At 42.1% G+C, this 13,813-nt stretch overlaps 1 protein-coding gene across 2 annotated transcripts in view; it reads left to right on the forward strand.

Annotated features, from left to right (window-relative positions):
• KIF5C (kinesin family member 5C) overlaps positions 1-13,813 on the forward strand; it is a 113,769-nt gene that overhangs the window by 33,481 nt on the left and 66,475 nt on the right. The window contains exon 2 of one of the 2 annotated variants that reach the window (XM_065413242.1): positions 7,540-7,630. In XM_065413242.1, the coding sequence (XP_065269314.1) occupies positions 7,540-7,630 (91 nt within the window). The remainder of the gene's footprint in view (positions 1-7,539; positions 7,631-13,813) is intronic. The other variant, XM_065413243.1, reaches the window with a different exon arrangement.

Below are 13,813 nucleotides of genomic sequence, written 5' to 3' on the forward strand. Positions count from 1 at the left end.
CCAGCACCTTGCCACAGCCTCCCAATACATTGCTTTCCACTCTCTATAAAACTTATGTTCTTATGTTCCCTTTCAGGCATGCGACAAGTATTCTTTTCTTGTTTGTGTTGTATGTGAATGGTGTCATTTTTAAAGTATGCATATTTGAATGATCTGAGATATTATATGTATAATGAAGTCATATGACCATCTGTTTGTACTTTCGATATCTTGGTGAATGTACTTTGCTTGATAGGTTAAACCCAGTTATACATTATTAATTTTAGCATCAACAACAATAATCTCTGACCTGAATTATCAATGATGCAGAATAATGACCAAGTTTTCTCAATAGTCATAGTGCACGCAATCCACCTGGTAAAGACGACTATGTGGTCTAAAACAGCTCTGCAGTATTCCCCTGTGAGAGGATCAAAAGGATTTAGTGCCACTAAATGATTGACTGACAGTAACTATCAGAGTCACATCTCTGAATGCACCTCAAAGGCATTGTCTGGACTAGTGGGGGTAGGGGCGTAGGAGAGTAGTGGCCCATATAAGAGTCCCCTCTCCCTTGGTGGTTGTGCGTGGGAGGTCACTGGGAGAGGGGGGCCCCATCACCTGAGTGGGAAGGTGGGAGGGCCATCAAAGCTCAAGTAAGCCATTGGCTCCTGCAAATGTGGGGGAGGGTATATTAAATCCTGTGCTTCCAGAGTCTAGCCTGAGTCCCCTCACATGTCCAGATTAGTAGCCCAACTCTCAGGAGCTCTTTCCCAGCCTAATGGCAGTGACTACCTGCAAGAATGAAGTCACGAGTCAGAGAGATGATTCTGAAGTATAAAGCAGGCAGTGGTCTACAGTGGTAACTGCCAGTTCTTCAAATTACTAGGAATACAAGGTGGATGAAATTTGAGAGTTGGTGTTTAGAGCCAGCCAGCCATTCGGGGCAGCTAGATCTCTGGAACCTTGGTTCTTGACCAGTTTTACTTGTTGCAAAGCAACTAACATCTTGAACATTCAGGTTTACATTATGGAGGAGTTTACTTAACTTTATTTGAAGGCATGGGTTTGCCCTCTGAGTTGTTGACACTACACTGTGCATTGTCATGGCTACTGCAAGGACAGCCTCTATCAGGGTTAATAAGGGAATCAGCAAGGAAGGATTTAGATAGGGCTTTGGAATTTGGGGATCTGCAATTGGAGGGAGAGGTTTGAAACTCTGATGTACATGTACATATACATATACTGAAATGTAAATACAATATTTATATTCTATTTGATTTCTTTTATAATTATATGCTAAAAATGAGAAAGTAAGCAATTTTTCAGTAACAGTATGCTGTGACACTGTTTTAGTTGTTTGATTTTGTAAGCAAGTATTTTTAAGTGAGGTGAAACTTGGGGGTATGCAAGACAAATCAGACTCCTGAAAGGGGTACAGTAGTTTAGAAAGGTTGAGATCCACTGGCCTAACTAAACCACATCCCTTGCATCTTGTCCATCTTTCCATGTCCTGGACAAACCATCTCTTTCCCTGTTCTCGCTCTTTATGCTTGATTAGCTGAAGTGCTGCTGTTGCCCACCATCTCTAGATTTGTACATCTGGGAGCAGAGAGCTCTCAGTGAAAGGCACTTTTCTCTGTACTTTTCCCCTTGCTTCATTCTCGAAAACAGCAAAATAGCAATTTGCACATGCTCCATTTTAGCGGCTAAATTCCCTGAAGATTCTGTCTGCACTAGGCACGCCCCCACTCTGGAGCTGAACGGGTCTTTCTCTGCAGTTGCAGCTTTGGGCTGCTGCAGACTGTGTCAGGTCCAAGCACTTGAACTGAGAGCAGGGAGTCTCTCTCTTCTTGCTGGAGGAAGCTGCCTGATTTGAACACAGAGGGGTCAAAAGCCAGATCTGCAGGGCAGGGAGTAAGGAGCACCGATTGGGACAAGAAGCCTGGGATGGGGAACGGAAACTAAGTCTGGAAGCTGGGGGAGGGGGACTGGGGAGGGAAAATGGGACCATGAGTTGGGAGTGGGGTTGGGGACTGGGATTGGGACTGCTTCTCCAGCTTTCCTTGAGTGGGCCCTGCGGGAGGGTGCTCTCCACCCACCCCTCACTTCCGGCCCGCAGAAATTCATCATTGGGCTCCTGCCCTGTGAGCCTCCCTGGAAACACCCAATATGCCACCTGAGCTGCCTGAGCAACATCCAGCCAGTCTGCCTCTGAGCTTAATCCAGAGAACATCTGAATATGCTCATGCTTCATAATATCCACTTCCTTGCCCTAGTGTCCTGCCCCAACACCAAGCGGCCGGACCTCTTACCACCTTAGAAGGACGAAGAACCCCAGTGGGCCAGCCTGTACTCCACTCTGGTTCTATGGCCCTCTGGGAATACTAGTTGGCGGCTCCTCTAAGGAGCCATGAACATGGGTGTGCACCTGGTGCAATTCACAAACTCCCCTAACACCCGTCCCTTGTGCTGCATCTATTTAGTGTGTCAGTTTGCAGCCCTTCTTCTGGCTCCTCTAAAACCTTCTACTGAGGTTCTGGCTTCACTGTTCCCCACATCTCCTGATCTATGTACACCCTATATGTACACCCTTGTGTCCTATTTTGTAAGGACACAAAAGGCCATTTGTGGCCTTACAAAATTGCAGGACCGCCTCGTCAATCTCTTCCTGGCATTGACTAAGATGGACCTCCATCCAGGAAGAGGAAGCTGCACACGGGGCGCTCTGCGGATGCGGGGCCTATTTCTGATCCCTTGTTTGCTCGCGTATCCTGGCAGAATTCCTCTGGGTAGTGTCTGACATCTTGGACACCTTTCAGGAGTAGTGGGTACTGTTTGGGATTCTCTGCTTGATGTCCCCTTCTAGTTCCTTTATTTTTCAACCTTTGACCTCATTCCCATTCCTGTTTTCTCCTTTGTCCCCCATAATCAGTTGGAACCTGTACTTAGTGGTCCCTCTGCCTTAGTTGAGGGGGAGGGCCTTTAGTTATGGGTGGGCTTAGACCTGCCTGCACAAGTACTTCAAATAGTACAGACTTTCCATCTTCAGGAAGATCTGAGGGGTCCTGCTGTATTAATTTAGATGGAATAAATGGGCCAAAAGTCCTTGCATAACCCAGTCACTGTTCAACAGTATAAAGAAGGTTTGGTATACAGAGACCTCAGCCTGCTTAATGCCATGGCAAAGACACCATTAAAAATCCTTCTAACTTTTTATTAAAGATACAGAAAAGGAGGGAAACCAGTTACAGCATTTGAAATGTAAAATATTAAGTAAGGCTTTCATTTTAACAACATCCCTTGTTCCTTTCCCTTTAGCTGGAGAGAGTTTTTAGATGGAAACCCCACCTTGTTTGACAGTCTTTTAGAGGGTATCAAGGAGGGTAATAACTGTCCTTTTGGGGAAAAGAGAAAGTTTGTGGTGGGCTGGAGCAGTTGTTGTTGCTGTTAGTCTGATCACATTTCATCCCAGGTTAGTGGTTGAGATTCATCTGGAGTTGGCAGGGGGTGGCGATATTATCTGGGTCCCCCTCTCTGCCCTGGTCTGGTCAAGTTATCTCTTAGGATTAGGATAAAGAAGGTTCTGAGTTCCAGAAGATGGTGAAGGTAGCAGCCATGATGGTGAGGCTTGCTTCAGTAGCCTACATCTGTTCTTTTCTCTCTTCCTCAAAAAAAATTTTAAGGATGCAAAAAGGGGATGGTGATTGGACTAGCTCATCCTCTCGTTATTTATTGTCAACAAATTAGGCCTAATGTCTGACACACCAATTTTGGTTCATTATTTTCCAGTTCCCCATCTGTTTATATAAGCATGATTTCAACACTGTCCTTGAATTTGCTCAAGGCCTATGATCTTTGGACTAATTTAGTCTCTGTGTTGTTCTCTTGTACCTGCTTATATCATTCTTTATTGAAAATGTCTTGACCTATTTTCCATGGTAAATACCTAAGCAGGCACAAGTTATAGCCCAATTGTCACAATAATCTTGTGCAAAAAATATATGATCATGTAATTGAAAACTGTGTTATCATGCATATGCATAAAGGGTCTGAATTAAGGTTGTAGACTACCTTAATTCTTGCATTTCCTAACTTTTGAGTGCTTGGTATTGGAGTCTTAATGTTCCTTTAACATAGGTTTTGTGTGTGTGTGTGTGTGTGTATGTGTGTGTGTGTGTGTGTGTGTGTTGATGTTACAAGTTAAAGTGAGCTCACATTAGTCCATTTTATAAAACATTTGCTACTTGTACCTTTTTTCACATGTGGAAAAAACAAAGCAAAGGTGTGAAGAGTTTGGAATGTTTAAAAGTATTATATAAAGGCAGTTGTGAACAACGTTACGATTAAACCTGAAAAACTGACAGGTGTGGGAGGAGCTCATGGTAGGGTATTGATGGTAGGCTAAAGAAGGGGTGTGTGGGGGATAGAGGAGTTGGAGAACCCTGTTTACACTACCTTAAATGTAATTATAACTTTCCTTAGAGAGAGTACTGTCCATTGAATTGGATATATTGGGACCCATTCTTTAATAGCTCCAGAATTTGGCTACCAGTAACAGTGTTTGTTAGAGATTACTTTATACCAAAGCCCTGGATCTAAAGAGCTCCCTACTCTAGGAGTTTGAATGCTTGCTCAAATTTGTGCCTTGGGTCCATCTCTAATTTTAGTGAGTGATTTCAGGGATGCCTCATAAGGTCAGAAGTTAATGGTTCTAGACAGCTGTGATGAATCTTGCAGTTTAATTTTCCTTAGTTAGTTATTGTTGCTATTAGTATATCCTTTCTGAAGCTCTCCTTTCTAAAATGCAAGTGATCATCTGGGTTGAAAATTAATGTGGTGAGACTGCTAGAAGTGATATAAAATAAATTAGCTGGCATTTTTTTCAAAAGAACTGTATGAGGTAATTTAACCTACATGGCACTTTTTGAGCTGTTTGCTCACACTCTTTTACTTTTTAGTTTGATTAATAAAACAATTTAATGTTTGTAACTTGCAGATAGTGCTTGTGAAATTTACCCTTTCAGCTGTGTACAACAAAATTATGATGGATCATCTACCTGAGTTCTTGAAGATCTCTGGCATTTTTCTTGTTGAGTGCTCATGAAAGAGCTGGATTGATTGCCCTGGAGACTGAAGTTCTCTGTGTACATGGTAACAATATGGTGCAAGGTCTGCCGTATTGTTTGGCTAATGTGCCTCAACCCTAACCTGGGGCAAATGTCTCTGTGGGTGAGAGGGTAGTTCAGGCTCCATGTACATTCAGTCCTTCCTTGGGCTTTCTGCTCATGGCTTGTCTTACATGGGGAAATTAACCAGGATAGCTATTGTGGATTAAATTGAAGTGGGAAAAGATGCTCTTTTTTCTACTCAGGGAATTATTCCAGAATAGCTATAGCACTTTAAACTCACACCCTACCCAATTCCAGAATAACTTCCCAGTGTAGACAAGCCCTTAAGACAGGGGTTGGCAACGTTCGGCACGCGGCTCGCCAGGGTAAGCACCCTGGCGGGCCGGGCCAGTTTTATTTCCCTGCTGACGCGGCAGGTTCAGCCAATCGCGGCCCCCACTGGCCGCTGTTCGCCGTCCCGGGCCAATGGGGGCGGCGAGAAGTGGCGCGGGCGAGCGATGTGCTGGCCGCGGCTTCTCGCTGCCCCCATTGGCCCGGGACGGCGAACCGCGGCCAGTGGGGGCCGCGATCGGCCGAACCTGCCGCGTCAGCAGGGAAATAAAACTGGCCCGGCCCGCCAGGGTGCTTACCCTGGCGAGCCGCGTGCCGAACGTTGCCGACCCCTGCCTTAAGATATCAAAAAAGGGGATCATGCATGTGCATGAGAGAGAGATGGAAACCTATTAACTAGGAACTGGATGAAGGCAACTAAATTCATTTCACATAGGCTACTTGAGATCTGTGCTTTGAGAATATCCCACACATGCTTTATTGCAACAGGACTGTACATAGTTTTATGTGCTTCCAACTTTTTAAAAAAATGGTTGGTAATATATGATCTTATCTACAGTATTTCATATCTTAAGGATGAGCTTTTTCTAATATATTTTATATTTATCTTGCTTGTATGTGTTTTACTGTAGTTTAAGAAGTGAATGTTCAGAATTACGGAAGTGTCAGGTACATGGTTAGCTTAAAATAAATCAGAGTGCAACAAGAAAATAGTGAGTCAAGCACAAATATTTGAACAGCTGGCTACAGATGGCAGATGTGATTGCATGATTGACAAGAGTGTGACCATTATGGCAGATTTAGCCATCAATCAGTTACTTGGAAATCCCTGTAATGCTGTTTCAGAACAAGTATTGTATTTTGGATTGGAGGTATTGCATTCTTTGGTGGAAAACAAGAGAGAGAGAGAGAGAGAGAGAAGAATTGGCTTCTGTTCTTCATGGCATTTAACTGAAGAAATCTTATTTTAAATGAAGATAGCTTAGCATTTACTTGTTTTTACTGATCTGTAAGGATGCTATCTAAGCTTCTGTCTTAAAAATTATTTACCTTTTAATGTCTTCCACATCAAAGGTTTATTTCAGGATAGCTGGCATGTATTTCTTTGTAACCAATCCCATGTTGCTGCCAGAAAGAAGAAAAGCAGATTCCACTTCGTTAATGCACGTGTATCATTTTTCCACTTACTTATTCACGTCTTTTCAGTGCACCATTTGCCATGGTATTTAGAATCCATGGCTAACTTTGTTTCTGTGGTAAGATCATCCTCTGCAACCTGAGAAAATCCCAATAATAAAATCCCCAAAGCCAAATGTTTTTGTTTCATTTCATAAACATGTGCTTCACTTTGTAATCATATTTGTTTCTAGTGCACAAAAAAGCATTCATATTGTTCAAGCCAAAAATCTTTGTAATTCTTTGAGTAAAAGACTAGTCTACTAACTGGTTAGGCCTTCCACTCCTTGGCTTCTTTTCTTTGGTTATGGCTATGCTTCAACTTATTTGCATTTTCAGCACTTAGCTGAAGCCCAGCTATTTTCTTTCCAAATAATCAAAATGTGCTAACAACACTCAAGATTGATATGGGGCTGGTTAGACAGCAATGCAGGGCTTTTAAAACTGATGATAATTTGAATTAATTTGGTCTGTCTTCAGTGATCTTTACCCCTATGGTTAGAATGGTAGAAAGTTGTGATGAACTTTGACACAGATTCCTTTTCAATCATAGATTTGGGTTAGAACTGTGGATCTTCTATCTTAAATTCTGGAAGAGATGGGGAAGAGCTCCGGATTACATTGGTCACATTTTAGCCCATTGTTTCCTTCCACTTTCTTTAACTTAGGAAATTTGAGGGCAACATGTGCCACTCCATATTTGCTAATGACTGGGAACAGATTTTCAGACAACACCAGATGTGTCGTTTATTCATTGTTTGTTCACTGAAATGCATCATTTCTGTTGCATTGAACATCTTCCCTAATTTAAACAGCCATGCCTTTTATCAGGGTGCCTATTAAATGGGTTCTGCCTTCTTACTGCTTTGGCTATAGGTTTTTATCATTTTCTAAAACATTACTTTGTGTTTTATTATTTCAGCAGGCAAAACCTTATGTCTTTGATAGAGTGTTACCACCAAACACGACCCAGGAACAAGTTTATAATGCCTGTGCCAAGCAGATTGTTAAAGGTAAGTGATGTCACAATTGCTCTCTATTACAGCAAATGTAAACCTTAAATTTTTTTCTGGATTTAACTATAAAAGCTGTATTGTCCCATTTATATTGGAGTTCATCCTCTGGTAGGAACCAGCTTTTAAATGAGTTTTAAAAACAATTTCTGCTAACGTGGGTTAAACACAGTTTGTTTAGTGAGTGTGGAATCATTTTAAAACACTGTCAGAAACTATTTCCTCCACTAGCACCTCGTCTAGAAAATGGCTTTCTAAGATTGGTTTAACATGTTTTTGTCTGCTGTACTGTGACTAAGGAAACTGTGTTTTAAACCCATGTTAGCAGGAACCTTTTTTTGAAAAAAAAAAATAAAAAAAAAAATCCCACAAAACAGTAGTGGAGACTGCTTTCTAAAAACTTTCCTAAATGTGGGTAGGACCATAGGACAGGGCCTGGTCACCTATCCAACTGAAGATGATAGAGTGGCTTCAAGAAAGATGAGAAACTTCAGTTTTGCTAAAAGGATGAAGATCAGCTGCTGCTGAGGTACTTTACTAGAACAATTTATGGCTTCAAAGATGTTTATTGTCTAAGAGAACACGAAGGGCTTAATTCTGCTGCTGCTTTGAGCACAGATAGCACCCATTAAAGGAAGCTAAACACACAAAAAACGTACGTCTACACTGTTGCTGGGAGCATGCCTCACAGCCCAGGTAGACAGACATGCATTAGTTCTGCTTAATCTAGTATGCTAAAAATAGCAATGTGGACTTCGAAGCATGGGCAGTGGCATGGGTTAGCCACCAGACTATGAGCATGCCTGACCCCTGGGGTCGGAGCTTGGTTGGCTAGCTCATTAGCACACTAACTCAAGTAGAGCTTGCATGTGTCTGTCTGTCTGGCCTGGGAGTCACGCTCCAAGCTGCAGTGTAGACATACCTTAGTGACGGTCAGATTGCACACCAGTATCTGGGAAAAAAAATTACTATAAGTCATTTCAGTTTTATGCTTTAACTTGAGAACCCTGAACATATTCAACACCCTCTAAGGATGTGATCCAGAGGTGCTGAGCAATAGCAGGTGGCCATGTAGTTGTTCAGTACCTCTCAGGGTCAGCCCAGATCTGTTTCACCATGGCAAATAAGACACCAAGGCAGATGGTTGCACTTTTTGGATGCTGAAAGCACTTGACAGCCTTGCTTAAAGCTTTTTAATACTCCTTTAGGGTGTTATAAACTGTCCAGAGGTGCATCAATTTGTTGTTTAATGCAGTGTTACTCTCAGTGTGAGGGGTGCTCCCTGGGGGTGTGAAGGGCTGGCTGGGGAAGTGTGGACCCACCTCTGTTATTCTCCAGAGTCTCCCTCCCCCCTCCCCCCAAAAATGAAAGCTGTGTCTTCAGCTGTTATGGTTGCAAAGGAAATCTTACACTCACTTCGTGTTTTGAACAGATGGATATCCATCTACCTGAGTTCATAGAGAGCCTGAAACAACAGCTCTGAGGTCTGAACTGCCTCATTCTTTTTAATGGGGTTTAACTCCGATGCCAATGATGTTGTTTTAAATGTCAACATTAACTATTTCACGGCTCAAGGTATTAAAAACAAATAAAATAAAAAAAAGTAGTATCCTGCTATGAAGATCTACACCCAAGGTTTTCCAAAGGAGGGGGCCCAATTATAGGGATTGTGTAAATTAGGAAGGGTCTGCCTTTAACAACACAATGGGAGTTGGGTTGGGGGAGTAGGGGAATGATTTGTTTCATTTTCCTCAACTGGGACTCCGCTTTCAAAAGCTTTTGGAAAACACTGATTGAATGCATTCCATTGAAAATATTTACTGATGTTATCTTGCTGGCATCCTGGGTGCCAGACTCATTGTTTTTATGTTTGAGTAGCTTTCCAATAGTTCTCTTGCATCCTTATTCAAAATATACTCTCACAGGACCCAGTGGTTTCATTGTGATTAATATAATTATAGAGAATGCCAGCTGGCTTAATGACTGACCGCTGGTTTCTAAAATTATGGTTATAATAATTGCATTGACAGTAGAATTTTCTAAATGAGTCCTTTTTAATAAACAGCAATAGCTAAGCCAAATTATTTTCATATCCCTATGTATATGGACCATATGAAACCATACACTTTTGTACAGAAACAATCTATGTAGTATAATAATCTAGATTTTAGAGGCATTTGTTAATCTCTCCAGTGTGGTGATTTTTGTAAAATCCATTTTTTTGAAGGATTATAATAGGCCGTAGTGGGTCGTATATTCATTCTTTTTTCTTTTGCTCTATTTTCCGCCCTCCTGTTCCTTCCCACTCTGATCTGGTCTTTTATCATCAGAAAAAAGGCTTCAGCTTTTTTCCTATACAGAGAGATGATTAGGTCTGAGGTCTTTGTCTTTCATGCACTGTCCTATTGGAAGAATACTGCTGACTGAAAGGAATTAAACACCATGGTTACGAGACGTTGTTAAACTACGTGGTCGATATGTAATGGCCAACACTAGGTATTCAGTGGGCTTTGTTTTTTAGTTGTAGCAATTTTTACTGTTTATGTGCAGCCTTGGAGGAAGAGACAATGAATTGTTTTAATGATTTCTTTGTGGTAATTGCTTTTTGGGTAGTTCTCATTGAGTAGCCCATTGACTGTCTTTCAGTTACTTGTGTACTTTTTTGAATATTTAATTATAGAATTGTAGGTGGAAGAGAAATACTGGATTATACTGCCTACCTCTAGGATAATTGATTCAACAATATTTTTAAATCTCTATATTGTTTTAGATTATATTTAATGTTTAAAAGTCTTGCCTTAGGATCTTGTATCAGATATAAATACCAGTAACCTGTTTAAACAGAATGAGCAGAATAAGCCCCCCCCCCCTTTTTTTTTTAATTAAAAAAGGCTCATGAATTCTGGAGGAAAGCATTTATTCTCCACAGAAAATAGGAGCACTGAAGTAATTTTTTTTAAATTTAAAAACACATGCAAGAAAACTTTCATTATACAGAGTCTACAAACAGGTTTAAGGACACAAGTGGCCCTATTTTCAAGTTTAAGTGTTTCTTTTTACAGGCTATTCTTTAACACTGCTTAAAAAAAAAGAAACTGTGGAAAGGAACAGACAGACTCTGTGAGAGGGTATAAGTATGAGAGGGCTAAGTAGCAAGGACAGGAATGATAACAAAGGAGAAAAATGACTGGAATGGGCCAGAGAATGTGGTCCCATATGAGCTGATCCTCAGTGGTCAGCATGTACTAATATTTACCACACCGTAATAGCTGAATGGCTGAGCTCACTGTGTCGATGGAGGGAAGCAGGGAGGGCAGGCATGTGGGTACAGGGGGATATCCTGGATTAAGGATTAGCTTCATTTGGATTTTAGAGTTTGAAGAAAAGAATAACACTTAAAATGTGTTTATAGAGACGGGTTGGGTCAGGAATTAATGATGACTCAGACGAGGGGCACTCGAGTGTGTGTGTGTTTGTGTGTGTGTGTGTGTGTGTTTGTGTAAATGTGTACAGACCACTTCTCACTCCATGACTCTTTGCAGGAGCTGCAGTCACCAAAGGCAATATAACTGACAAAGGCCAAAGCAAAAATCTCTCTCACAAAGGAAGAGGACATTTTACGTGGAAAGCTTTCCATTGTGGAACCCTCTTTGTTTATATATTGCAGCAGAACCTTAAATGTTCTAGGCTCTATCTCAGAGCAGAGGAAGATAGTTCATGTCACAGAGAGATTACAAGCCAAAAGGGCAGAAAACAGATTGAGAGAAAGGGAAAGAAAATAGAGAGTGGTAAGAACCAAGTGTATATATGCGTGTGCACACATCCATCCGAATGTGGTGTGAGAGAACCTGAACCTAGAACTTTCAGGGCTGTAGTGGTCAGGACCAACCCCTTGAAGCAAATGCTGTATTTAATTTTGGAGCCAGTGAAGGTTGCATATCAATTGTGTAATATACCATTATGACATAGCGGGGCACAATCCAGACTAATGAATAGCTGTGTCACCCCGCCCTGTAATCTGGGGTGCCCCTTATAATGCTTTGCTGCTGTAGCCTCCAACCTGGACGGCTCACAAACAAACAGCCTCCAGCACGTAGTCACTCCCAGATATGGCTGTGTGCTGCAGCCAGCCACGCCTTGGCTCTTACCAGCCTTGGCTATGCTGCAGGGTGACCCCAACATACCCCCAGTTCCAGCTGTTCCCCAGAAATGTATGTTCTGTACTGCCCAGCCCTCTCCTGGACATTACAAATATATTTAGTCCATTATACCTTTAAGGGAATACTATGCTATTTTATTATTTTAAATAGAGTACCCAGACACTCCAATTTAAATACAATAGATTAGATAAAACAGTAAAACAAGTTTATTAACTATAACAAGACAGATTTTTAGTATAAGTAATGAGGCATACAAGTCAGAAGTGGTTACAATAAAAATAAAATGTCTTTTAGTGCTGAACTTGACAAACTATATTAGATTCAAGCAAAGTTTCCCACCATATGCTGCAGCAGATTACTGATCAAACTCTCAGGTCAGGACCCCTCCTCCAGAGTCCAATGGCTGTTTCATTTTGTCTTCACAGGTAAAGAGAATGAGGTGGGAAGGGAGAGAGAGAGAGAGGGATCTCTTGGGCTGTCTGCCCCTTCTTTTTATAGTCCTGTCCCCCCTCCCTCTCAGAAGCAGTTCCACCTGGGAGCCAAGGGGAGAGGCAGTCTGGTGAAGAAAGGAAGCTCCATGCAGTATTTTTGCTAAGATGTACATTTTTGTCCCCGCCCCCTTCCTTGCCAAAAAATGGCCACTTAGCACATCATGGTCCATCAGCCTTGTTGACACCTGGCTGAGGCGTCAGCTTGCCCTTTGTCTCTGAGGAACTGGCATAGCCTCTCCCCAGACTTATCTTGGAAACGTGCTTATGTTCATAACTTTAGAGATAATGTTATGTGTATTTTGGCATGATATTATTGTTCAGCAAATTGAATTTTTAAATATCTCACAAGCCATACCTTGTGTGACCCTCCTCTCCTCCACCCCCTTTCCGTGAGACCTCCGCAGCTTGCTGCATTTCTCCTCCACCCCCTTCCCCAGCAAGGCCCACCTCCTTGCCATTTCCTTCCTCTCCTCCCTATGAGCCCCCCCCCGCCTTGGGAGAGGGAGGGGAGGAGAGGAGGGACGTTGCGAGCAGTGGCTGGGGGGGCCAAGTGGGTGGGGCCCAGGGGAAGCTTCACCCACCGCCTTTGCCTCTTCACCATGGCACCCCCCCCCCACCTCAACTATGGCGCCCTGGGCTGTCGCCCACCCCTAAGGTCAACTTGGGTTCTCCCTCCCGCTTTCACTACCACCACAGCTATTTCCCAGATTCTCATTGCTTTAGGCATTCCTCCCTATCCAGCCACCCACGACAGCCCTCCTAGGCTGCCCCAGGCATTGTCGGTTGCCTAGACTAACAGATAGAAACTCAACATTTGAGTTTCTAGGGCAAGCCATTTTAAAGTTTTGATTATCCACAAAAGTTAAGAAAATGTTAAATGAGAGAATCCCCCCTCTAACCATCATACCTTCTAAACACCTTGTCTGATGTGCCTCAAGCTTTCTAGAAAAGTGGCATTAAAATCGCACCCAGGAAATTACAAGTGAATTTGTTTAGTTTTGATGTAGGCAGGTATAATGGTGGTCAGAATCAGGGCCTATAAATAATTGAAGGCTACCTGCAACCAGACCTCTGGAAAGGCTGTTGTCTCTGTAATATTCAGGCTAATACTGCTATAGGCATTTCTGTCTGCCTGAGCTCACGCTTCATTTAACTGCAAATCAATAAGATGCTTCTTCCAAAAGGGAATTCTGAATGAATGTTGTGAAATAATAAAGAGAAACTCAGACCTGTTTAGAGGCCCCTTGGTAAATATAATGGGCTGGACTGAATTCATGGACTAGTTTGTTTATACCAGAGTAGACTTCTTTTCATACTCTTTTTCCATTTGTGAATTTATTACAGGCCTTCTCTCGCTAGGGAAGGGGAAAGCTACATTTTATTTCTGTGATATTTTTATATATGGAAAGAGGAGATAAGATGATCTGAGTGCAAATGTATTTTAATCATCTTGATGCACAGATACTCTGGTGCTCTGCATTATTATCTGATTATTTGATTTCAGGACCTGAAAAATTTACCCAGTACTACTA

Source organism: Emys orbicularis, chromosome 11 (assembly GCF_028017835.1).
Source record: "Emys orbicularis isolate rEmyOrb1 chromosome 11, rEmyOrb1.hap1, whole genome shotgun sequence".
Taxonomy (NCBI): Eukaryota; Metazoa; Chordata; order Testudines; family Emydidae; genus Emys; species Emys orbicularis.